This window comes from Mesoplodon bidens (genome assembly GCF_964165515.1).
Source record: "Mesoplodon bidens genome assembly, chromosome: 13".
Lineage (NCBI taxonomy): Eukaryota > Metazoa > Chordata > Mammalia > Artiodactyla > Ziphiidae > Mesoplodon > Mesoplodon bidens.
The window spans coordinates 28,376,109-28,401,927 of record NC_138169.1 but is presented as its reverse complement, the minus strand read 5'-3'; the positions used below and the strand labels follow the sequence as shown (position 1 = coordinate 28,401,927).

General features: G+C 48.2%; 1 protein-coding gene across 1 annotated transcript in view; it reads left to right on the top strand.

Annotated features, from left to right (window-relative positions):
• Positions 1 to 25,819, top strand: part of LDLRAD4 (low density lipoprotein receptor class A domain containing 4) — a 302,983-nt gene that overhangs the window by 136,719 nt on the left and 140,445 nt on the right. Inside the window, 1 exon segment of the mRNA XM_081252967.1 lies at positions 5,410 to 5,872. Coding sequence (XP_081109093.1) covers positions 5,776 to 5,872 — 97 coding nt within the window. The 5' untranslated portion in view covers positions 5,410 to 5,775.

The window sequence follows — 25,819 nt, the reverse complement described above, 5'->3', positions numbered from 1 at the left end:
TGTCTGAGTTGTTCTCAGACTTGGTTTCTGTGCAGATTTTCTGTGCTGGTTCACAGTGTCCTTTTCATGCACATCTGTCCCGTCTCCCTTGACTGGAGACATGATCACTGAGGCCTGCTCAGATCAGAAGGGACCTCGAGCTCTCACCCCTCATGGTGCATGAGGATGTGGTAGCCTGGCTGAGCCTGGCCCAGGGCAGGGCAGGGCCACTGGCTGCCGTGAGGAATACCTAGACTGACCGGCACTTCCCAGGTCTGTGTGTCTATCCATGGGGCGGAGGGCTCCAAGCTCGGGCCAGAAGCAGACCCTCAGGTTTCTTGTCCCACTTTTCCTCACCTCTGTCTCGCTCAGAGTCCGTTGCCACTTTGACCTTAGATGAACAAGCCAGTAGTTGAGTTTTTTCCAGTAAGCAGTGTGGCACACTCTCAACCTATTTATTCCTGTTTTCTGAGTTTTGCAACAGTGTCATGGTTTTGTCGGGGTTGGGACCATCCCTTCACCTCTCCATGCTCCTTCCTCCGAGGGTGGAGCAGTGCCCGTCCTCAGACAGGTGGGACCTCTGCGGCCTGGAGCCTGAGGCTGCTCAGTCTGGCCATCACCCAGGTGGCCATCACCTAGGTAACCAAGGTACCAGCGAGGCAGTCTGTCCATGGTGCGAGGAAATCAGAAATGAAACTGCGGTATTGATTTTTTTTTTTTTTTTTTGTGGTACGCGGGCCTCTCACTGTTGTGGCCTCTCCTGTCGCAGAGCACAGGCTCCGGACGCGCAGGCTCAGCGGCCATGGCTCATGGGCCCAGCCGCTCCGCGGCATGTGGGATCTTCCCAGACTGGGGCACGAACCCGTGTCCCCTGCATCAGCAGGCGGACTCTCAACCACTGTGCCACCAGGGAAGCCCACAGTATTGATTCTTTATGCACTATACTTATACTAGTGTTACTAGATTTTGAGAAAAGGTTGTTTGACTTCTCTGTTGAGTTGGCCTCTGTGCCCAGCGTGTGACCCTGTGTTTCCTGAATCGTGAGTCTTTCTGCACTGAACTTTCATGATAGGTGTCATCTGTGGAATGCAGTTCTTTTCACTCCCCAGTGATTCTAGAGAGGCTGTGTGTCACATGAGTTTTTGTGAACAAGTGGTAAAGCAAACGTATTCCACAACTTATTTGGTTAGGTTTCGTGGGCGTTCATGTTTTTAAGAATGTCCCTTGTTGTGGGGGTGTTTTTCCCTTTTGTGTGCTCTATTTCCTTAGTAACTGTTGCTCCATTATGGGAGGGACTTAATGACATGTTTCAAGTGCAGTATTGAATTAATTTATTTCCTGGTTAGTCCTGCCCATCTTCCCAGTGTAAGTAGAACATGTGTGTGCGTGTGTATGTCCATATGTCCATGGCAGGATGGTGGTAGTGTGCTCGCTGTAGAGGGGCTCTTGAATGGGTTCAGGGTTACTCTGTGACCTTGCATCCTGGGTAAGTTGCCTCTTTCTTTATTTTTCCTCTTTTCCCTCCTAGATTTTCCTGATTTGAGCATTACCAGCGTTAAGGCACTTCGGTTTAGGAAACTACCTGAGATTCAGAAGTAGCATGGGAATAACAGTGGCTGGAGGGCAAGAGACCAGGCGTTAGTCCCAACTCCTGAGCGCTAGCTTGGGGCTAAGTCATGTAACCTCTGTGGGGCTGGAGTTTTCTCTGTGGCTTGAGAGGATTAGAGCAGTTACCTCCATGGGCCTGTGCTGGGTACTTTGCTGTGAAGTGTGAGTGCAGGGGAGTCATTGCTCGTTATCCTTGTGTCACCTTGACTAGTGGGGTGGTAGCAAAAGCCTTGCCAGTTCAGAGGCTCAGAGCCAGAGGTGTGAACAGCCTCTCAGCCCGGGGATGGCATCCATCAGCATGGCTCGGGGCAGCGGGTTGGTTTGCAGGGTCTGCCGAGCCTCTCTGTGTGCCTCGTCCAAACACCAGCAGCCTTGGTCCACCCATCCATCGTTCAGTAGACTCGTCCTACTGATGTCCACTGGGCACCAGGCAGTGCCTTAGGTGCTCGAGGGAAACGTCCCCGTGGGGCTTACAGCTCAGCGGAGAGATGGTGCTGAGCGATCAGCACCCCTGCATGTAGCCACAGCTGCGGCCAGGGCCAGCGAGCCAGGTTACCGGGCTCTGCATTTAGTGCCGGGGTGGGCGAGGTGCCACATCTGAGACTAGAAGGTAAGCAGGGCCCTCGAGGGTGGGAGGCAGGCAGGACAGCGATGTGTTCAGCTTCTGCACCTTTTTCCTGATTCTTGGTTGGCTGCCGAGCTGTGAAAGCCGATGTGTGGTACTTCTGCCAATTCTGGGTCCCAATTACCCACCTGTTCTCCAGCCTGCTGGGTCATCTGTACTTTCCTCCTGAGCATGGCTGCCTGACCCTGTTCCCTTTGGTCGGTCCCTCGCTGAACAGAACAGACTCCAGGTTCTGGGGACCCACTCCTCTTTTTTTTTTTTTTTTTTTTTTGCGGTACGCGGGCCTCTCACTGCTGTGGCCTCTCCCGTTGTGGAGCACAGGCTCCGGACGCGCAGGCTCAGCGGCCATGGCTCACGGGCCCAGCCGCTCCGCGGCATGTGGGATCTTCCCGGACCGGGGCATGAACCCGTGTCCCCCGCATTGGCAGGCGGACTCTCAACCACTGCGCCAACAGGAAAACCCCCACTCCTCTTTTTTGTGTGTTTCTAGAAAAGGTATCTTATCTGTGTTGTTAGTGGTGAGGAAGAAAACATTTTATGGCAGTTACAGGTTCACTTTCACTTGAAAATTGCATATTAAGGAGACTCCAAATGTATGTAAGAATATGCACGTTAAAATAAATTTTGGCCCTTCAGCCTGTGTTGGGAACCACACATGTCATGCTCTAAACATCCAGGCCAGGACCGTGCCCAAGACCTCAGGGGGAGCTGTTACACACCTGCCGTCTTCCCTCTCTTTTAGAAGTAAAGTTAAGTATCGGTGAGTGTGACAGAGACAGTAAGAGAAAAAAAAGAAGAGTTTGTTGTTTCTTCTATTTCTATCCACATCAGCCTCAATCTTTCCTATAGCCTTTTGAAATGTATAGCTTGGTTTTTTAAAAAATTGTGGGAGCACGCCTTTTGCAATGGAACAAGATAATTAAGCAAAACCCCTCAATAAAACAACAAAAACATCACCACACTTTAGTTTGTCTTTGAGTTCAGGAAAAGAGAACAAATACAGTCTAGTATTTCTGTGCATTGAAAGCATCATAGAAAGAGTAAAGATAATCAAGGTTTTAGGGCAGGTGGGCTTTTATTTTTAACTGGCAATTCCATTCCCTAAAGTAGATAACTACAGTGCACATGGTCCTTTACTCTGGATGTTGGTGTAGGACCTTGGGACATTGATAACTGTCTGTACTGGTCATTTGATATGGAATGTTTAAATTCAGAGAACAAACATTTTTCTCACATTTTCAAGCACTTCAGAACCACCATTTACATAAATGATTTTTAATTAAATTTTTTACCTATTCATTAAACTTGAGGACTCCTACGGGCTGCACTTTATTAACTGAGATTGTTACTGCAAGTACATGAAGGCAATGCAGTTTAATTTCTTTCTCTATGTAATTAAGGTGCTTCCTTAATACACTAGGGCTTCCTTCCAGTTAGTCTGAATTAGTGATGTTTTACTTTATTACCTTATGTTTACAGTAAGAGGGCTTTAACAGAGGGTTCCTTTCTGTTATGTGCTGTTTTCTTAAATTTTTTTCTTTTCTCTAGTTTGATGGTGAAAAAGAGGAATAAAGTTACATTTTCTAAAAATGAGCTATAAATTGTTTAAGATGAAGTGATAATAATGGAAAAGGTTCCTTTTCTCTAATACCAGAGATTCATATTTGGGATTCTATTTTAAAAGTCTGGTCCTACGTAGAGAATGGACTTGAGGACACGGGGAGGGGGAAGGGTAAGCTGGGACGAAGTGAGAGAGTGGCGTGGACATATATACACTGCCAAATGTAAAATAGATAGCTAGTGGAAAGCAGCTGCATAACACAGGGAGATCAGCTCGGTGCTTTGTGTCCACCTAGAGGGGTAGGATAGGGAGGGTGGGAAGGAGACGCAAGAGTGAGGAGATATGGGGATGTATGTATATGTATAGCTGATTCACTTTGTTATACAGCAGAAACTAACACACCATTTTAAAGCAATTATACTACAATAAAGATGTTAAAAATAAATAAATAAAAATAAATAAAATTTAAAAAACCCAAAAGCCTGGTCCTTGGGCTGGTGCAGTGGTTAAGAATCCGTCTGCCAATGCAGGAGACACGGGTTCGCTCCCTGGTGCATGAAGATTCCACATGCCACGGAGCAACTGAGCCTATGCGCCACAACTACTGAGCCTGTGCTCTAGATCCCACAAGCCACAACTACTGAACCCACGTGCCACAACTACTGAAGCCCACGTGCCACAACTACTGAAGCCCACGCGCCTAGAGCCCGTGCTCCACAACAAGAGAAGCCACTGCAATGAGAAGCCCGCGCACCACAATGAAGAGTAGCCCCCACTTGCCGCAGCTAGAGAAAGCCCACGCACAGCAATGAAGACCCAATGCAGCCAGAAAAAAAAAAGTCTGGTCCTTTGGACTCCTAACATTCTTGTAGTTAATGTTGCTAGTATAACAACATTAAAATATATGAGTATTTGTAAAATGCTTTTATTATTATGGGATATGTAATATATATGGAACAGTTTATATTGATAGATTAAATTTGCTTTTCCTTCCTATTCTTTTAAAAAAAATTATCACTGACCTTTTCTTCCCACTTAAGAGTCACTTAAAAAATATTTTTTAATTTATGTATTTGGCTGCACCGGGTCTTAGTTGGGTCATGCAAGATCTTTAGTTGCAGCATGTGGGATCTAGTTCCCTGACCAGGGATCGAACCCGGGCCCCCTGCATTGGGAGCCTGGAGTGTTAGCCACTGGACCACCAGGGAAGTCCCAAGAGTCACTTTGTGAAACAGCTCAACCCAAGTTCTTTCTGGCGTGCTGACAGCAGTGGGCATGAACCTCAGATCCCACTTGTAAAACCTCAGGAAACTGCTTAGGAAATGGATTTCTCCTTCATGTGTCTGTGGCCTAGGGTAGCCTGGGGAGGACATTTGAATGCGTGTGACCTTTGTAACTGTTCCTAGAACGGCTTGGAGCAGCTGGCCCCATCTTGTTCTGGGTGTAGGAGTCCCCCCGGCCCCCCACCCCTTCTCAAGCAGCAGGAGAAGTGCTATACGTGCCCCACTTCCCACACAGTGTGGTCATGGGCACGGCTCTGGGGGCTTCTTCTTTGTCTTTTTTGGCCTCTGTGGGTCTACTGAGTTTCATGTTCTACAGGTCCTCAGGAAAATGATCTCTTTCTTTTTAATTTCAGCAAGGGGAGAGGCGAAGCATAGAGAGCTGCAGATCAGACCCTCCTGAACCCCCCGGAGCAAGTGAGACCCCTGGAGAATGCTGGCTGCCAGGCGGCTGGGGGGGTCCTTCCTCTGAGGTGGGTAGGCTGGTGTCCGTGGGACAGCTTCCTCGCTCCTGGGCCCACCATGGCCTCCACTCTCTGGCTGGACGGCTGATGTGACTGGTGCCCCGAGCGTGCACACTGCTGGACTGGGTGCCGTCCCAGCTACCACCTGCTCTCAGAGGCTGGGAGCAGGGCAGGTTGGTGTCCAATGCTACCAGAAACCGGACAGGCAGAGTGATGGCCTCCTGCAAGCTGAGATGGAGGTGACCTGAGGCCTCCTGGATGTTCCTGGTGACAGGACAGCCGACAAGTTGGAACACAGGCCTGCCGGGGAGCAGTATGCAGGAAGCTGGCTTTCAGGCCACAAATGCTTTCACAGGTGAGAATCCGCCACACTTAACTGAAAACTTTATTTCATCTCTTAGTCGATAGGTAATAAGATACCAAACAACTGTATGAAATGAATATATGTCTACATTTAGGAACTGAAGCCCACACAGCGGCAAGGGGCTCAGGCTGCCGTGGTGACTGATTTTGGCAAAACTATGGCGTGTTCTTTTCTGTAGAGAGGAATTTGAAAGAGCATCAGACATTTTACGATTCTGCTTTGTTGAGTTGTAGGGCACACATAGTATCCGGCAAGCCGCCGTTCCTTGAAGAAAATCCATCCCTTGCAGAGCAGTGTGTTGGGGTGTCTTTCTGTCCAGAGCTGGGAAGACTGGGAGGGAATAGTAACCTCTCCCTCCGCGTCGTTAGTTTTCGTCCTGAGACTCGCTCTTGACGGTAGTGGGGCGGCGACTCTGAGCGCTGACCTTCTCCTGTAAAGGACTCATGGAGAAGCCCCGTGTCACTCTTCCACGTGGATGTTCTCCCCCCGGGTCTGATTTGCTCCCTTCGCAGGGAACCACTCAGTCTGGCTGGTGCCCAGAGCCAGGGCCTGAGCCACGGGGCTTTTGAATTTGGATCCTGGTTCTTTGTCTGATTCACTTAACATCCCAGAAAGCCACTAATGCTTCTGGGCCTCTGCCTCCTTATTTATAGAATGGGGGCCGTGAAGTTGAAGGACCTCGTGGAGTCCAGGGAAAACAGTTTTATGTAAAAAGAGTTTTGTTTTTTTTTTAAAGGAAGGATGGTAGGAAAATTACAAGAAGGGCCTGTATTCTCTGGCTCTGTGAATCCTAAAAGTTGGCAGGTTTTCCAGTCGTGTATAGCGGGCAGCTCGGGTTGCTGGGGAGAGAGCGTGGGGCTCTTCCTCCCCGCCGGCTGGAGCTCTGCTCCTGACAGTCACGTGTTGTTCCTGCTCCCCTTGCTGGTTTGACAGTGAATGTGGTCATGTGCAGCTCTCACAGGAGAATGAGGGCTTGAGGAGCTGGGCATGTGTAACAGGGGACCCCCCTCCTGGGGGCCAGCTGGGGAAGGTCCCCTGGAGTGGTCAGGGCCCCGGAAGACGAGTGAGATGGCTGTTTCAGAAGAGTACGCGGAGCCCAGCTCTCTAGGCCCTCCTCAGCCGGCCAGCCCAACCGGAAACCCCTCCTCCAGTCCTCCCTAGGGCTCGTGCCTCAGCTGTCCATCCCAGGAGCTGCAGCCCTGGGACGCAGCTGCCGAGAGAGTTGCCTGTGAGGCCATGGAAGGCAGCTCGTAAAGCAGCTCCGAGAGGAAGAGGGAAGAAGAGAAGGAAGAGAGGGTGGGACAGAAAGAACCTGAGGAGGGGCACGCAGCTCACAGTCCAAAATGTAGACGAGCCTGTCCCCACACTCCTCAGCTGTGTCACTGCCCCCCCAGGGGTGAAGAGCGTGCCCCGCCTGGCTCCCGAGGCTCCCAGCTCACTGCCGGTTTCTCCTAGGTGGTTAGCTCTTCTGCCCCCCGGGAGGGGAAGCCCCCAGCCCGTCAGGGGGCCTTGAGATAGTAGGCGCTAAAGAATGGAAAGCACGAATGGTTCAGCCTGGAGAACTGGGGGTAGTTAGGGCAGTGCCTGCCCCATTAGTTCAGGCCCAGGTAAGTGGTCTCTGTTGTGACTGTTCCTGCCCCAGTTGTGGGCCATGCACACGGCCCTCTGTCAGCTCCCCACACACTTGCCCTGAGCCACCCTCTCGGAGGTCCTCCCCAGCTCTTATTTTCTTATCTTCCTTTAACTCATAGTTTTCCCAAGAACTCTGTTTCTTCACAAATTTGACCTTGTCCCAGCTGTGTCAGCCCACCTGAATAATAATCATACTACTGGCAGTAGTGAAACGATAACTGTGGCCGACCTAATGTTCTAGCTGTGTTGCCCCGCCCTTCTTCACCGCATCTCTGAGGCCGGTGTTGGTGTGCTGGTGTCACTGCGCAGGGGGCACACTCAGAGTAGCCAGGAGTTAGATTGAGCTGGTGGCCTTTCCAAACCTCCTAGTGGTATGTGCGACCCTGGCTGCATACGGGGGTCACGTGGGGAGCCTTACCACTGACTGGGTCTCATTCTCAGAGATGGGAAGCTAACTGGTCTCTGTGCACTTAGTCCTGCTATGTTAGGGCTGCATCCTAACAAGAGCCCAGGTGCTTGGGGCACAGGAAAGTCTGGGAAGCACTGGGAGCATCGTGGGGCAGGTGTCAGAGTTGAGGGGCAGGTTCCAGAGTCAGTTCTTGAAAAAAGAAACCGACTTGTCCTATTCCTTCAACAGGAATGATTGAATTAACTAATCGACCCACCCTTCAGAAAGCTGTCGAGTGCTGACTGTTATTTATCAGAGCTGGGCACACCGGGGCAGTGGTTTTAGCTTCCCAGTATCTCTAGGAAGTAACAAGTGATAAAAGGAAAGGAGAGAAAGATGGCAGAAAAGTAAGACGCGGAGATCACCTTCCTCCCCACGGATACACCAGAAATACAGCTACACGTGGAACAACTCCTACAGAACACCTACTGAACGCTGGCAGAAGACCCCAGACCTCCCAAAAGGCAAGAAACTCCCCACATACCTGGGTAGGGCAAAGCGGAGAGATTCCCGCACAGAGGAGCGGTGCCAAGCGGCACTTACCAGCCCGAGAGGCTTGTCTGCTCGCCCGCCGGGGCGGGCAGCGCTGGAAGCTGAGGCTCGGGCTTCGGTCAGAGCGCAGGGAGAGGACTGGGGCTGGCGGCGAGAACTCAGCCTGAAGGGGGCTAATGTGCCACAGCTAGCCGGGAGGGAGTCCGGGAAAACTCTGGAGCTGCCGAAGAGGCAAGAGACTTTTTCTTCCCTCTTGGTTTCCTGGTGCGCGAGGAGAGGGGATTAAGAGCGCTGCTTAAAGGAGGCCCACAGACGGGCGCGAGTCGCGGCTGAAAGCACGGAGCCCAGTGACGGGCGTGGGACGCTGGGGCTGCTGCTGCCGCTGCCAAGAAGCCTGTGTGCGAGCGCAGGTCACTGTCCACACCGCCCTTCCGGGAGCCTGTGCAGCCCACCACTGCCGGCGTCCCGGGATCCAGGGGCGGCTTCCCTGGGAGAACGCACGGCATGCCTCGGGCTGGTGCAACATCACGCCGGCCTCTGCCACTACAGGCTCGCCCCGCACTCCGTGCCCCTCCCTCCCGCCCGGCCTGAGTGAGCCAGAGTCCCCGAAGAGGCTGCTCCTTTAGCCCTGTCCTGTCTGAGCGAAGAACAGACGCCCTCCAGCGACCTACACGCAGAGGCGGGGCCAAATCCAAAGCTGAGACCCAGGAGCTGTGAGAACAAAGAAGAGAAAGGGAAACCTCTCCCAGCAGCCTCAGAAGCAGCGGATTAAAGCTCCACAATCAACTTGATGTACCCTGCATCTGTGGAATACATGAATAGACAACAAATCATCCCAAATTGAGGAGCCAGGAGTCAGTGCTGTACCTCTGAGGTGGGAGAGCCAACTTCAGGACACTGGTCCACAAGAGACCTCCCAGCTCCACATAATATCAAATGGTGAAAATCTTCCAGAGATCTCCATCTCAACACCAGCACCCAGCTTCACTCAACGACCAGCAAGCTACAGTGCTGGACACCCTATGCCAAACAACTAGCAAGACAGGAACACAACGCCACCCATTAGCAGAGAGGTGGCCTAAAATCATAAAAAGTCCGCAGACACCCCAAAACACACCACCAGACGTGGACCTGCCCACCAGAAAGACAAAATCCAGCCTCATCCACCAGAACACAGGCACTAGTCCCCTCCACCAGGAAGCCTACACAACCCACTAAACCAACCTTAGCCACTGGGGACAGACACCAAAAACAACGGGAACTACGAACCTGCAGCCTGCAAAAAGGAGACCCCAAACACAGTAACATAAGCAAAACGAGAAGACAGAAAAACACACAGCAGGAGAAGGAGCAAGATAAAAACCCACCAGACCTAACAAATGAAGAGGAAATAGGCAGTCTACCTGAAAAAGAATTCAGAATAATGATGGTAAAGATGATCCAAGATTCTATTTCCAAGATCCAAAATCTTGGAAATAGAATAGACAAAATGCAAGAAACAGTTAACAAGGACCTAGAAGAACTAAAGATGAATCAAGCATCGATTAAAAACACAATAAATGAAATAAAAAATACTCTAGATGGGATCAATAGCAGAATAACTGAGGCAGAAGAACGGATAAGTGAGGTGGAAGATAAAATAGTGGAAATAACTGCTGCAGAGCAAAGTAAAGAAAAAAGAATGAAAAGAACAGAGGACAGTCTCAGAGACCTCTGGGACAACATTAAACGCACCAACATTCGAATTATAGGGGTTCCAGAAGAAGAAGAGAAAAAGAAAGGGACTGAGACAATATTTGAAGAGATTATAGTTGAAAACTTCCCTAATATGGGAAAGGAAATAGTTAATCAAGTCCAGGAGGCACAGAGAGTCCCATACAGAATAAATCCAAGGAGAAATACGCCAAGACACATATTAATCAAACTGTCAAAAATTAAACACAAAGAAATCATATTAAAAGCAGCAAGGCAAAAACAACAAATAACACACAAGGGAATCCCCATCAGGATAACAGCTGATCTCTCAGCAGAAACTCTACAAGCCAGAAGTGAGTGGCAGGACATAATTAAAGTGATGAAGGAGAAAAACCTGCAACCAAGATTACTCTACCCAGCAAGGATCTCATTCAGATTTGATGGAGAAATTAAAATGTTTACAGACAAGCAAAAGCTGAGAGAGTTCAGCACCACCAAACCACCTTTACAACAAATGCTAAAGGAATTTCTCTAGGCAAGAAACACAACAGAAGGAAAAGACCTACAATAACGAACCCAAAACAATTAAGAAAATGGGAATAGGAACATACATATCGATAATTACCTTAAATGTAAATAGACTAAATGCTCCCACCAAAAGACACAGATTGGCTGAATGGATACAAAAACAAGACCCATATATATGCTGTCTACAAGAGACCCACTTCAGACCTAGAGACACATACAGACTGAAAGTAAGGGGATGGAAAAAGATATTCCATGCAAATGGAAACCAAAAGAAAGCTGGAGTAGCAATTCTCATATCAGACAAAATAGACTTTAAAATGAAGACTACTAGAAGAGACAAAGAAGGACACTACATAATGATCAAGGGATCGATCCAAGAAGAAGATATAACAATTGTAAATATTTATGCACCCAACATAGGAGCACCTCAAAACATAAGGCAAATACTAACAGCCATAAAAGGAGAAATCGACAGTAACACAATCATAGTAGGGGACTTTAACACCCCACTTTCACCAATGGACAGATCATCCAAAATGAAAATAAATAAGGAAACACAAGCTTTAAATGATACATTAAACAAGATGGACTTAATTGATATTTATAGGACATTCCATCCAAAAACAACAGAATACACATTTTTCTCAAGTGCTCATGGAACATTCGCCAGGATAGATCATATCTTGGGTCACAAATCAAGCCTTGGTAAATTTAAGAAAATTGAAATTATGTCAAGTATCTTTTCTGACCACAATGCTATGAGACTAGATATCAATTACAGGAAAAGAGCTGTAAAAAATACAAACACATGGAGGCTAAACAATACACTACTTAATAACGAAGTGATCACTGAAGAAATCAAAGAGGAAATTAAAAAATACCTAGAAACAAATGACAATGGAGACACGACGACCCAAAACCTATGGGATGCAGCAAAAGCAGTTCTAAGAGGGAAGTTTATAGCAATACAATCCCACCTTAAGAAACAGGAAACATCTCGAATAAACAACCTAACCTTGCACCTAAAGCAATTAGAGAAAGAAGAACAAAAACATCCCCAAGTTAGCAGAAGGAAAGAAATCATAAAAATCAGATCAGAAATAAATGAAAAAGAAATGAAGGAAACGATAGCAAAGATCAATAAAACTAAAAGCTGGTTCTTTGAGAAGATAAACAAAATTGATAAACCATTAGCCAGACTCATCAAGAAAAAAAGGGAGAAGACCCAAATCAATAGAATTAGAAATGAAAAAGGAGAAGTAACAACTGACACTGAAGAAATACAAAAGATCATGAGAGATTACTATAAGCAACTCTATGCCAATAAAATGGACAACCTGGAAGAAATGGACAAATTCTTAGAAATGCACAACCTGCCAAGACTGAATCAGGAAGAAATAGAAAATATGAACAGACCAATTACAAGCACTGAAATTGAAACTGTGATAAAAAATCTTCCAACAAACAAAAGCCCAGGACCAGATGGCTTCACAGGCGAATTCTATCAAGCATTTAGAGAAGAGCTAACACCTATCCTCCTCAAACTCTTCCAAAATATAGCAGAGGGAGGAACACTCCCAAATTCATTCTACGAGGCCACCATCACCTTGATACCAAAACCAGACAAGGATGTCACAAAGAAAGAAAACTACAGGCCAATATCACTGATGAACATAGATGCAAAAATCCTCAACAAAATACTAGCAAACAGAATCCAACAGCACATTAAAAGGATCATACACCATGATCAAGTGGGGTTTATTCCAGGAATGCAAGGATTCTTCAATATATGCAAATCAATCAACGTGATACACCATATTAACAAATTGAAGGAGAAAAACCATATGATCATCTCAATAGATGCAGAGAAAGCTTTTGACAAAATTCAACACCCATTTATGATAAAAACCCTGCAGAAAGTAGGCATAGAGGGAACTTTCCTCAACATAGTAAAGGCCATATATGACAAACCCACAGCCAGCATCATCCTCAATGGTGAAAAACTGAAACCATTTCCACTAAGATCAGGAACAAGACAAGGTTGCCCACTCTCACCACTCTTATTCAACATAGTTTTGGAAGTTTTAGCCACAGCAATCAGAGAAGAAAAGGAAATAAAAGGAATCCAAATCGGAAAAGAAGAAGTAAAGCTGTCACTGTTTGCAGATGACATGATACTATACATAGAGAATCCTAAAGATGCTACCAGAAAACTACTAGAGCTAATCAATGAATTTGGTAAAGTTGCAGGATACAAAATTAATGCACAGAAATCTCTGGCATTCCTATATACTAATGATGAAAAATCTGAAAGTGAAATCAAGGAAACACTCCCATTTACCATTGCAACAAAAAGAATAAAATATCTAGGAATAAACCTACCTAAGGAGACAAAAGACCTGTATGCAGAAAATTATAAGACACTGATGAAAGAAATTAAAGATGATACAAATAGATGGAGAGATGTACCATGTTCTTGGATTGGAAGAATCAACATTGTGAAAATGACTCTACTACCCAAAGCAATCTACAGATTCAATGCAATCCCTATCAAACTACCACTGGCATTTTTCACAGAACTAGAACAAAAAATTTCACAATTTGTATGGAAACACAAAAGACCACGAATAGCCAAAGCAATCTTGAGAACGAAAAATGGAGCTGGAGGAATCAGGCTCCCTGACTTCAGACTATACTACAAAGCTACAGTAATCAAGACAGTATGGTACTGGCACAAAAACAGAAAGATAGATCAATGGAACAGGATAGAAAGCCCAGAGATAAACCCACGGACATATGGTCACCTTATCTTTGATAAAGGAGGCAGGAATGTACAGTGGAGAAAGGACAGTCTCTTCAATAAGTGGTGCTGGGAAAACTGGACAGGGACATGTAAAAGTATGAGATTAGATCACTCCCTAACACCATACGCAAAAATAAGCTCAAAATGGATTAAAGACCTAAATGTAAGGCCAGACACTATCAAACTCTTAGAGGAAAACATAGGCAGAACACTCTATGACATAAATCACAGCAAGATCCTTTTGGACCCATCTCCTAGAGAAATGGAAATAAAGACAAAAATAAACACATGGGACCTAATGAAACTTCAAAGCTTTTGCACAGCAAAGGAAACCATAAACAAGACCAAAAGACAACCCTCAGAATGGGAGAAAATATTTGCAAATGAAGCAACTGACAAAGGATTAATCTCCAAAATTTATAAGCAGCTCATGCAGCTCAATAACAAAAAAACAAACAACCCAATCCAAAAATGGGCAGAAGACCTAAATAGACATTTCTCCACAGAAGATATACAGACTGCCAACAAACACATGAAAGGATGCTCAACATCTTTACTCATTAGAGAAATGCAAATCAAAACTACAATGAGATATCATCTCACACCAGTCAGAATGGCCATCATCAAAAAATCTAGAAACAATAAATGCTGGAGAGGGTGTGGAAAAAAGGGAACACTCTTGCACTGCTGGTGGGAATGTGAATTGGTACAGCCACTATGGAGAACGGTATGGAGGTTCCTTAAAAAACTACAAATAGAACTACCATATGACCCAGCAATCCCACTACTGGGCATATACCCTGTGAAAACCATAATTCAAAAAGAGTCATGTACCAAAATGTTCATAGCAGCCCTATTTACAATAGCCCGGAGATGGAAACAACCTAAGTGTCCATCATCAGATGAATGGGTAAAGAAGATGTGGCACATATATACAATGGAATATTACTCAGCCACAAAAAGAAATGAAATTGAGCTATTTGTAATGAGGTGGATGGACCTAGAGTCTGTCATACAGAGTGAAGTAAGTCAGAAAGAGAAAGACAAATACTGTATGCTGACACATATATATGGAATTTAAGAAAAAAAAATGTCATGAAGAACATAAGAGTAAGACAGGAATAAAGACAGACCTACTAGAGAATGGACTTGAGGATATGGGGAGGGGGAAGGGTAAGCTGTGACAAAGTGAAAGAGCGGCATGGACATATATACACTACCAAACGTAAGGTAGATAGCTAGTGGGAAGCAGCCGCATAGCACAGGGAGATCAGCTTGGTGCTTTGTGACTGCCTGGAGAGGTGGGATAGGGAGGGTGGGAGGGAGACGCAAAAGGGAGGGGATATGGGAACATATGTATATGTATAACTGATTAAATTTGTTATAAAGCAAAAAAATAAAAAAAATTAAAAAAAAAAAAAAAAGGAAAGGAGACCTAAGTGCTGGCCTTCTCTCGTGGTGGGTCCCTGGGGACTCAGCTTATGAATTTGTTCTCTGCCTGCTCTTCGTCATTCTTTGTCTGCATAGTTGGTAACAATTACTTACGGTGGCGGTGGCGGTGGCGTAGGATGAAGGGGCTGAACCTGCATCCCTGCCCCGTGGGCGGGTTGAGCTGTGGTCTCAGATGGAGTTGAGCAGGGGGCTTCCCCTCCCCGCTTGATTTACTGTTCTTATGTTTTTTGACTTTAGTCTTTCTTATCCCAGGGCAGCTGAAGACTATCATCTTAGCTGCTGGAATTGAAGATGCTAATGAAAAAAAGTCTTGCCTTACGTATCTTAAATGATAAAGGGGTTAAGGCATTTTTCCTTGGCTTAAATCTTGTTTTTGCTAGACAAAAGTCACTATACAGTTAACCATACCTCCACTGAAAAAAATTTGTCAGTTTGTATTTTATGTTCTGATTCTCTTGGAAGTGGGGGTGGGAGGGGCTCCACATTTCTTAGGATGTAAGGAAGGGCTTAGCGGCTGCAGTCTGGCTGGGAGGGAGGCTGGGAGACCTGTGCGAAGCCGTGTTTGCATGGCAAGCCCATGCTTGTTTGGAGCATGTGAAATTACCTTGAAGGTGGTAGAAGCTGGGAAGTCCCCTCCGCCATGCACTTCTGGCTGCCTGCCTGCCCACGTGGTTAGAAGTCCCCTCTATGTCTTGCTTCCTGTGTGCATGCAGGTGTACCCACATGGATACGTACTGCAAATTCAGCTTTCTAATTATGATTTTCTTTGGCTAATCCTTGCATACAGGAATTTATACATTGTTTTAAATTTTCTCAGCACATGTAATTTAGAAATTATTTTAATCAGTTAGATACTATTCTTTTTAACAAACTCAAGTTTTTCCTTTTACAAATAATGCCTGCTCATTGTAAGAAAATTTGGAAAGCATAGGAAAGTTGAATGAAGACAAATACTTGGCCACACACAGTCCTGCCGTGTGAAGCTTTCCCATTGTTAACATTCTGGCTTGTGTCCTTTCAGTCTTTCCTGTGCAAGTTTCTTCTTACAGAACTGTGTTCATAATATATATTCAATTTTATAATCTGCTCATTCCCTTTTAACTTTACATTATGAGCATTTTCATTATAAGTTTGATTTTAAATTGTTGCATAATATTCTTTTATGTAAGTGTACTTGAGTTTCAAAATTGTGCTCTTATTGTTGGATATTGCAGTTTTGGACAGCTTTTATCCTTATAAATAATGCTTTGGTGAACACCTTTGTGCAAAAAGCTCTTCTGTATATTGGGCTATTTCCTTTGGATAAACTCCCAGAAAAAGAATTATTGGGTCAAAGATGTGAACTTTATTAAGGTGTGTAATTGAATTTCTGAAGGGATTGGTTGGTCCCAGCTTCTGAGGCTGGCTGAGCTCAGTGCCCAGGTGCCCGTCCACGGCGCTGCAGCCTGTCCTGAGAGTCACACATGTTGGCGACTCTGTAGCACGCCGCCCCCAGGAGGGTCTCCTGAGTATCACAAGGCCCAACGACAGTGCTGCTATTTCATTCAGGCAGGTGAGAAGGCAGGTGACCTGGGGTCTCTGATTTGGTTCCTCCCACTGAGCTTTGGTTCACGCAGGCAGTGATGTAAGTGGATAGACTCCTGTGACATCAAACCTGCAGCGCCTCTGGGCAGAGAGAAATGGAAATCCTTCCAGCGGGGTACAGCCGGCCCTCTGCTGAAGCGTCCCAGCCGTGGGAGATTTCCTCTGAGATTCACTGTACTCTGGTGAATGGAAAGCATCCTGCCTGGGTTGTCACCTAAAGCTGATGCGGGTTTGAGACCCTGCTCCTCCCTGCCCCCAGGGCCGCCCTTAGATGCTCACTTAACCTTCTGAGGCTCTGAATCTTTCCATTCAATGCAGAAAGACATTCGGCCTTGGATAACTGGGTAGATGAACCAACTTTCTGCAGAGTTTACAAGTCTTGCTTGTGAAAAGGATAACCGGACCTAGTTGTTAAATAAATTAAGGTTATTTTACTCATAAAGGAGAAAGATGAGAGTGGATATAAGTCTTCAGGCATCTGAAAGAGAGCTATTCTAGGATGCTGCTGACCAGGTTTTCTTAGCCTAATGAGCAGAATGCAAGAAGCACTTGAACTGAACTGCTGGGATGCCTGTCCGCACCCCCACACAGTGGGATTTTTCTCACACCAGCAGGAGTGCGGGACCCTGCACAGGGTGGGTATGGCTGCCTTGGTGGCCTGAACAGGTCTGTACTGTTCCAGCCGTGGAGCAGCCCTGAGGGATCCTGACCACCCGCTTCCCATCACCCTGACCTTCAGCTCATAACTCAGCCCTTCAAGGCTGCCAGGTTGGTTATTAGCCCATGCTTTCCAAAGCTGCCTGGAGGATGCTAGTTTTAGGAGATAGAGAGCTGTTTTTCAATAAAAGGGGTTGATGGATTGATGGCCAAATTCTAGAAGAAAAATTGGTTTCTTTACTGCATAACTTTTTTCAGTTCTTTATTAGGAAAGAGACTGCAGTATGAAAGTATGGAGGTTCCAAATGGGCAGCCAGTGGGCAATATTTCCCAGTGACAAGACCTTGAAGGCGTTTTAGAAAGAAAACCATGGAGGGACAGCTCCCCACAGCATGTGCTTCTCCTTGTGTCTGTAGTTCAGGCGACCTTGTCCTGCTGGTGCTGGGCCGTAGGGAGGCTGCTTTTACCCAGGCCTGTTCAGGGAGCTCTTGCCAGACGTGTGTAGGTGCTGCCAGTAGGACCCAGGCAGCTTTACTGTCTCCATTCTCCCCTGTCTGAGTTTTGCCTGTATTCTTGAAAGTGCAGCTTTAATTATACCTGCTCTTGACCCTAAACTTTCCGTGGCTTCTTCTTGCTTCCTAAAGAGTCTAGACTCCTCAGCCCGTAGTTCAAGGCCCCCTGGTGATGTCTTTCTCCGTTATCTTGCTGTGACTGAAGTTCTGGACAAAATGGACCCCTTGTCCATCCGCAGATGGTTTCTGCATTTTGAAATACCTTGATACTGTTAGTGATGCTTTCTCATCCCCCTAATGAAGTCGGAGGGAAGGGGGCAGGACACAACCTCTAAAAGAATGACATAGCCCTTGAGGGTGTGACATAAACTGGTTAGAACCAATTAGGTCCAAGATGGCGTAAGATTCAACTTGTAGTGGACCTTGAGCTCACTGTAATACATCAGCTGCATGACACATCCACCAGTGCCATGACAGTTCTGAGGCCAGCCAGAAAAGGCCAAAAAGTGGGTGGTGGCCCAATTCCTGGAAATCCCTATCCCTTCCCTGAAATAGTTGGAATAATCCTCCTACTCGTTAGCCTATGAAATTACCCAGCCTGTAAAAACTAACCACCCCATGTTTTGAGATTTCTCGCCTTCTGAGATGGCCCACACTCTGTCTGTGGGGTATGTTTCTCCCAGGGCTGCTCTCACTTTCTAAGATGACCCCATACCCTAGGGCTGCTCTCACCTTTTGAGACAGACCACCTGTCTGTGGAAAGTGTTTCTCTCTAAATATATCCACTTCTTACCTATCACTTTGCCTCTTGCTGAATTCTTTCTGTGATGAGACATAAAGAACCTGAGCTTCATTAAGTCCTGAGACCAGGTGTATGATCTCAATTAAAAGACAGTGGGTTTAAGTCCCAATCTGGGTTGTGCAGTTTCACTTAGACTCCGTCCTTCTGCCATCTTCCTCTCTGTCTCCAAGGTCTGTCTCAGGTCCATGGAATCTTGTGATGTGCATGGGAGAAGCCCAGGTGATCTTCTTCATTGTGGTTTAATAGATGTAAAAAGACAGATGACAGTGGCATTCTGTAAAATCTCACATGCTTTGGCTTGAAGGAAGTGAGTTTACTGAGAGATGTCAGAGCACGCTGGTATGTGCCTGGTCTTAGGTCACCCCGTATAGGCTGGCATCTGGTCCTTGGTTACAAACCTGCCCCTTCCTTAATAACGTCGTTTCTTTGTGTAAATAACACACAATTTACAGTCCCAAACGCAGCCCCACTGTCTTCCCTGTAAATCATTCGCCACTGTTCCCAGAGTTTTCCTGCTGTGACAAGTGTGATTATTTTCTTTTCTAGAGGCATTATGGTATTATGGTAGCCTAATGTCTGAGGAGAGTGTGCATACCCATTTTAAATAAGGATAGGAAGAAATTCAATGTTGCCTAAAATTGTATTCATTTTAAGGTTACTTAAATATGTACAACATAAAGATAATTATAAACTCCTTATTTTTATAGCTCTTAAGTAGCTATAACATTAAAATAAATATTATAAGAATTACAAGGTCAGGGCTTCCCTGGTGGCGCAGTGGTTGGGAGTCTGCCTGCCGATGCAGGGGACACAGGTTCGTTCCCCGGTCTGGGAAGATCCCGCATGCCGTGGAGCGGCTGGGCCCGTGAGCCATGGCTGCTGAGCCTGCGCGTCCAGAGCCTTGCTCCGCAGCGGGAGAGGCCACAGCAGTGAGAGGCCTGCATACTGCCAAAAAAAAAAAAAAAAAAAAAAGAATTACAAGGTCAAAAACATTCAAATTATTATTTAGTCTGACAGATGTTTTTGTTTTGCTGAAACCTTCCATTTTCTAGCTCTTTTTATTTATAACAGTAACTCCTAAAGGGCAACTCTAATCTAGCAACTCCTTGCTAGATTTTAGGATATATACACAAAAGTCAGGGCTTTTTACTATCAGTTAAGTAATCAGTGTTGGTTTAAGATGAATTCCTTGTCGTTGAATATCCAGGGTCAAAAATGACCTACAAATTTCACTGGGTTCTTTGAAACATGTTGGCTTTTGTCCATCATATTTCTGAAACTTGAATGTTAAAAGTTACCCCTGAAGGGAGCCATTTAGCTCGGGAGAAGTCGGAGACGTGTGCAGAAAGCAAGCGACTGCTTGCTCCTGAATTCCTTTCTTGGGTTCTAGACTCTTGCTTTGTTGGTGCGCAGGTGTTTCTAGCTAGGGTCTTCATGTGGACTCTCCCGTGCTTACTGTTTCAGGTCGAACTCAGGGGCCAGAGAGGGTCTGGCTTCCAGCAGGAAGGTCCTGGGTAGTCCTCCCTCCAGTTCCTGCTCTGTGAACTTGACAAAGTGGCTGACCTCTCTGAGGTGCACTTTTTACAACAGCCAAGTGGAAATAATAATAAGTACAAAGTAATGTTTTGATAAGGGTTGAATGAATTGGCATGCAAAGTATCAAACATAGAGCCTGGCATATAGTTGTTGCTCAGTAAATGTTCTTTTTCTCCCCTCACCACCTTCAAGAGGTTAGTTACACATAAAGACCTTAGAAAAACTAGGGGCTCATTGGGCCAACGTTTGATGGGAGCTCACGCCATACCTGTGGGGGGTTCACAACCAGCACTCTGACGCCTCTCCCTGAGGTGCCCGCTCTGATGGCGTCCTGAGCTACACCATTACCTGGTGCAGTGCAGTCATGTCACGTGCTGTCCTGGAGCTGGGAGTGTGGTCCAGAGGGCTGAGGAGTTGGCTCAGACCCCGGCCTCTGCTCCTGGAAATCTCCAGCGCATGGCTTCCTCTCTCATTCACTTATATTCCATGTGGTAGGGTTTCTGCCTTCACACTCGGGACACTTGACCTGCCTGTGCTCAGAGATGGCCATTGGGGGATGGTTTCTCCTCCAGAGGCCTTGGGTGCAGTGGCCCTATATAGGTGTCACACAGGCTGAGGGTGTCATGTGCCTCGTTGAGCCTAAGATGGGGTCACAGATCTCATCTGCTACTTTTTGGGACACCATATTCAGACGTGAAAACCTAGAAACGGGATGCAGAAATAAACACGTTTACCATCTGGGTGGATGTTTCGTGGTTCCATTTTAAAATTTGAACCAACAACAATGAATCTGGTAACAGAATAATCACTTTGGTATTATTCTAGAATGTTTCCAGAATAGCATAAGGAAGGCACCTCTTGGCTCCAGATGCAGGAGGGCAGTGGATGGTCCACACCTGCTGGCAGTGTTTGGGCTCAGGCTCCTTCTGCCAGAAGTAAGACGGAAAACTGTCTAAACTTACTTGTTTTCCTTGCCCTTTTGGAATTATGCTCTCATTGAGCTCAGATGTCATATTTCACAGGGCTGACGGGAGTGAACATTAATTGTCACGCCAGGTGCTTTCACACACGTGGTCTCATTCACCTCCCTTGTGACAGCCCTGGGAGGTGTGCATAGTGACCCAGGTTTATCAGTGAGGGAGCAGCACAGCCTGAAGCAGGCCTGCTTGAGGCCACGTGGACCAGCAGCCGCAGCTCTGCCCACGATGGAGCTGGATCCCGCTGTCTCCCACCTGCTGCCCCAGCTCCCCCGAGACTTGGGTCCTTCAGAATCCAGTGCAGAGTGGGGTGGGGTGGGGAGAGACAGGTGGTGACGCCCCATGCCGAGCTCTCTGGTGAAGTGCTTGTCAGTGTTGTCTGTGTTCCATCTTGGAAAACACAGCCGCTCTGTGGCTGCCTCCTGATGTGGTCTCGCCGGGCCATGTCCTGCTCCTGCAGTGCTGAGGGGTGGGAGCGAGCGTGGACCAGGGTGGTGGTGACTGCCCAGCCTATGAACGTGCTTAGTCCACAGGGTGGTATATTCCTGAAAGTGGTGAAAATGGTACATTTTGTATTACGTGTATCTTGCTACAATAAAAACAAAAAGTTATGAAAAAAGAATCAGTTCTGGCTAGTGCTGCCCCTGTCCCAGTGGCCGAGGCGCTGGGACCCATAGGCAGACGGGGTGAGGGGCTTAGGTATGGATGCATTTGACAGGCAGCTCTGTCTCTCTTAAATCCATCCCAAGTGGCTGATGGCCCCACAAAGGAGCGACTCTCCTCTGGCTCCGAGTAGTGAGGAGTAGTGAGGAGTAGTGTCTCTCCTCTGGGCTCTCCTGGCCTGTCTTCACTCTGCCTCGTCAGCAACAGCCATGTGTGAAGATGGCTTTCTCAGAAATAAAGGTTTCTAGTCAGTGAAGCATTTGTAACTGGGAGGTCAACTCTCAGCAGCAAGATATGGTGGGAGTGGTGCTGACCCACCATCGCAGCATCTGGGTCCCCCAACCAGCTGTGGCGGTGAGAGTGGGGTCCACCCCTGTCCCTCGGGTTTGTCAAAGTTCCCAGCAGAATGCCTCGCATAAGCACATGTGTGTGCAAGTAAATGTTAGTTGGAATTAAAGTTTGTTTTTTTTTAACGTTAAGAATTATAAGCCAAACTATCCACTAAGTAAGTATGATGTTCCACTTTGACTGAACTGCTGAATTGGGTGCCTGGTCATGAGTAAGGGGAGAGGCAGCCGAGGGGAAGCGCCAAGGAGTTCATCACGAACCACAGAAACTGCTCAGTTTGTTTTTGCTTCGTTAGCAGAGGCCTTGGTCTTGCTGCAGTGCCTAGTGCCACTGTTTGCTTGTTGCCGGCCTCTGTTGATCAGCTGTGCTTAGCCAGAGACGGAGGAGCAGTGAGGAGAGAGAACCAGCACAGTGGACAGAACAACTGCAACCCGAAGCAGAAGGTTCCGGGTGCAAGGCAATGCCCTGATGCAGCTCTGCGGGCTCCTGGGGGAGGATCCTGGGGGCTCAGGGAGGAGGAGTTGAGCCCGGATCCCTGAGAGGGAGGTGCAGGGCAGGCACGTGGAGGCGGGCTCAGGGTTCATTCGGAGGCGAGTGAAGAGCCTTTGAAGATGTCAGGTGCAGTGACTGACTCAGAGCTGCCGTGGCAGCCACGTCCCCAGAGGGCACGGGGATGGAGCCCGGGCAGGAGGGAGGAGGTGCTGCTCAGCTCGGGGGCATGTTTCTGTTCCCATTCACCTCTCCTCCACGTTCCTAGGCAAGGCTCACAGCTGTGTCTCTCCATCTCAAAGGCACGCACTTCTTCTGAGTGTAAAGAACCTGTTTTCCCTCTTGCTCAAAGCCAGAGCATGACTAAGATTGGTGAAGACCTGTCAGCATTCAGAGAGTGGTCAGGATGAAAAACAGTTAAGATACGTACATCGTAAATATCATTTTTCCCCCGAAGTAGAATAACCTGCAAATAATAAGTTGTATAAGTTTAGCTAATAGAATGGAACACATTGTATTAAAAGCACCTTTTATCTGGTTGTTCAGGTGGCTGTGAGATGGCAGACAACTCTGGGCGCTTCACTCAGCTCAGTGTTTTGGAAGAAGGAAGTGGGACGATCAAAACCAAGTTGGGATTAACGTTCCTTATTTTTTTTATTTTTTATTTTTTTGCGGTACGCGGGCCTCTCACTGCTGCAGCCTCTCCCATTGCGGAGCACAGGCTCTGGACGTGCAGGCTCAGCGGCCATGGCTCACGGGCCAAGCCGCTCCGCGGCACGTGGGATCCTCCGGGACTGGGGCGCGAACCCGTGTCCCCTGCATTGGCAGGCGGACTCCCAACCACTGTGCCACCAGGGAAGCCCAATGTTCCTATTTTTTATTGGTAGAGTTTGTGTATCTTCCTTAAAAAGACAATTGCTCAACGAAGTTATCAAAATATTAGAGGCTGTCGGTGGAGAGAGGACTTTCATCATATTGAAGAGTATGTGCGTGGCCTCAGCTCATCCATGTTAAACCCCACTGGGAACGGCGGCTCTTCGTAGGTAGCCTGGTGAGGAGGGGTGACCAGGCTCCCCTCTGCCGCAGGGGTGTGCAGGTGTGTAGGGTGTGAGAGAGGTTGAAGAGGGAGACTGCTCCCGTCCCCATCGCCCTGTCCAGGCTGCGAGGCTTAGCTGTAGGATCAGCTGCACAGCATCAGGGCATCAGGGAACAGAGTTAGAGGTAGGCTTTGACCTGGTGAGGGAGCGGGTGGGGTAGGGGGATCCCGGGAGGAGCAGAGTTTGCAGGGAGGTGGGCTGTGAGCAGGGCCAGACCTGTTGGCGCTGGGAAGAAGGGGCGTGAGCGAGAGACGACCGACTCTGGGGCAGGCGCAGAGACTGCCTGGAGACGGCTACGAGGGAGAGGACGCGCCAAGGCTGGGGCGAGATGTCCAGCTGAGCCGCCTGGAGGACAGGTGGGGGTCTCCTGAGCCAGGTGGGAGGGGGAGGACAAAGTGTGGCAGGGACGCCTTGTGTAGTCGCGGTTGAATTGAGTCGAGGTAATTCGGGACGTGTTGGTGGAAACATTGGGCGTGTGGTGTGGTGTGAACCTGCGTGTCCAGCTGTCATCAAGGCCGGGCGTGGGGTTTGGGATGGGCAGTGTGTGGCTGAGCGCTGTGTACGCTGCAGAGGCCTGCTCCCCACCCCCACCGCCCCGATGGCTCCCACAGGCGAGCCTGGGGCTGCCCTCCAGCTGATGCCCATGCTGACCAGCCAGCCCTTCTCGCAGAGGTGAGGCCAGCACTTTACCGATGGCTGCAGGTAGTGGCTGGAGCTACAAGATAGGAGGAAACCATTTACAATGCACACTGAATACATCAAATATGGAGATCTACAGACTTAGGCAGAAAAGCAGGTTACACGCTTCACAGGTGACCCTCTCACGGGCACAGCGTCCTCCTGCTGCCTCCTGTGTGGAGGCAGCTCCATCTCTACCTCTTCAGAGAGATGTCTGAGGCCTTCCCTGTAAAATGCCTTCCTCCCTTCCAGGAGACCCCGCTTCCTGCTTCCGTCACCCTGGGATCCACACCCCCCATCATGGAGCAGGACCCACGAACTCCACCGTCAAGTGGAGCCTTGACGCCAGGTCCCTGTGGGTGGTGCCCCAGAGCATGTTCCCCCGCGGTCTCAGGGCCATGGGAGCTGACACTGCGTCCCCATTTCTCCTGAGTCCTCGGCTCTGCTTGCAGCCATGTACACATGTGCGCACACTCAACGTCTCCCAAGGACCCTGCATTTACTGCCCGGAGACAGTCAAGCCCACGGGCTCTGTTGCTGCCCATCGTCACACACATGCTTCCAGACCTCGCCCAGAGCCCACTGGCATCTGAGAGGTGGAGGCTGCGCTGGGCCTTTCTGAAAGGGACGTCCACTTTACGGGCCTCATCTTGGATAACAAGCTTCATAAGCTTCATCTTATTTCTAGTGCTTCTGCGTGGAAGCAACAGGGTACTTTTCATAGGGTAATCAGTGAGGGCAAGAGGGGATGAAGTTACAGAGCGATGGCTCAGAGCCAAGGAGAGAGGGGCTGGGGTGGAATGTGCCCCATGGAGGGTTCAGCAGGGCATGGGCCGTTGAGGGCAGCTGCCAGGATGTGGCCCAAGGGGACTGGGTGGATGTGGGGCTGGACACTGAGGAAGCAGAGTCAGGGAGTGTGCACAGTTCTGTCTCTTGAAGTTCAGTGCCGGAGGAAGGGCTGAGGGGGAGGGCTGGGTGAAGGAGGTACGGGGACCAGGCCGCCAGAGAGCACATGTCAGATTCAGACACACGGAGTCGTGGGTGCCCTCAGAGCAATTGGCGGCCAGATCGGAGCCTCTTCCCACCTTTGCAGAGGAGGCTCCACAGGGGTGCAGCGTGGCCGTGAGGTGGAAATGAAGCCCCTCCCTAGGCCGGAGGGAGAGAAAAGACCAGATTCTGGGAGGGACTGAGACCCTCCTGCCCAGTGTTCACCTCACATCCGGGAGCTTGTTGGCAGACAGGCAGGCCGTTAGGCCTGGAGCAGGAGAAGGAATTCTGTACCGGTGCCCTGTGTGTTATTCCAGCCCAGGCAATCCCTGGCTGCCTTTGAAGTTAGCAGAGAGCAGCCTTTGTTTCTGGGGCCCCCCATTCAACCCCCACAGCTGCCACAGCCTCCTCGCTCTCTTAGGAAAGGTCCAACCAACCGGACCTGGGCCCTGGGGACTCCTCAGGTCCATGCCTTGGTTCGGAACAGCTAAGGAGAGGTTCCGTGTGTGACCACGTGTGCTGGAGACAACCCACCAACCCCTCCGGGTCTGGAGAGAG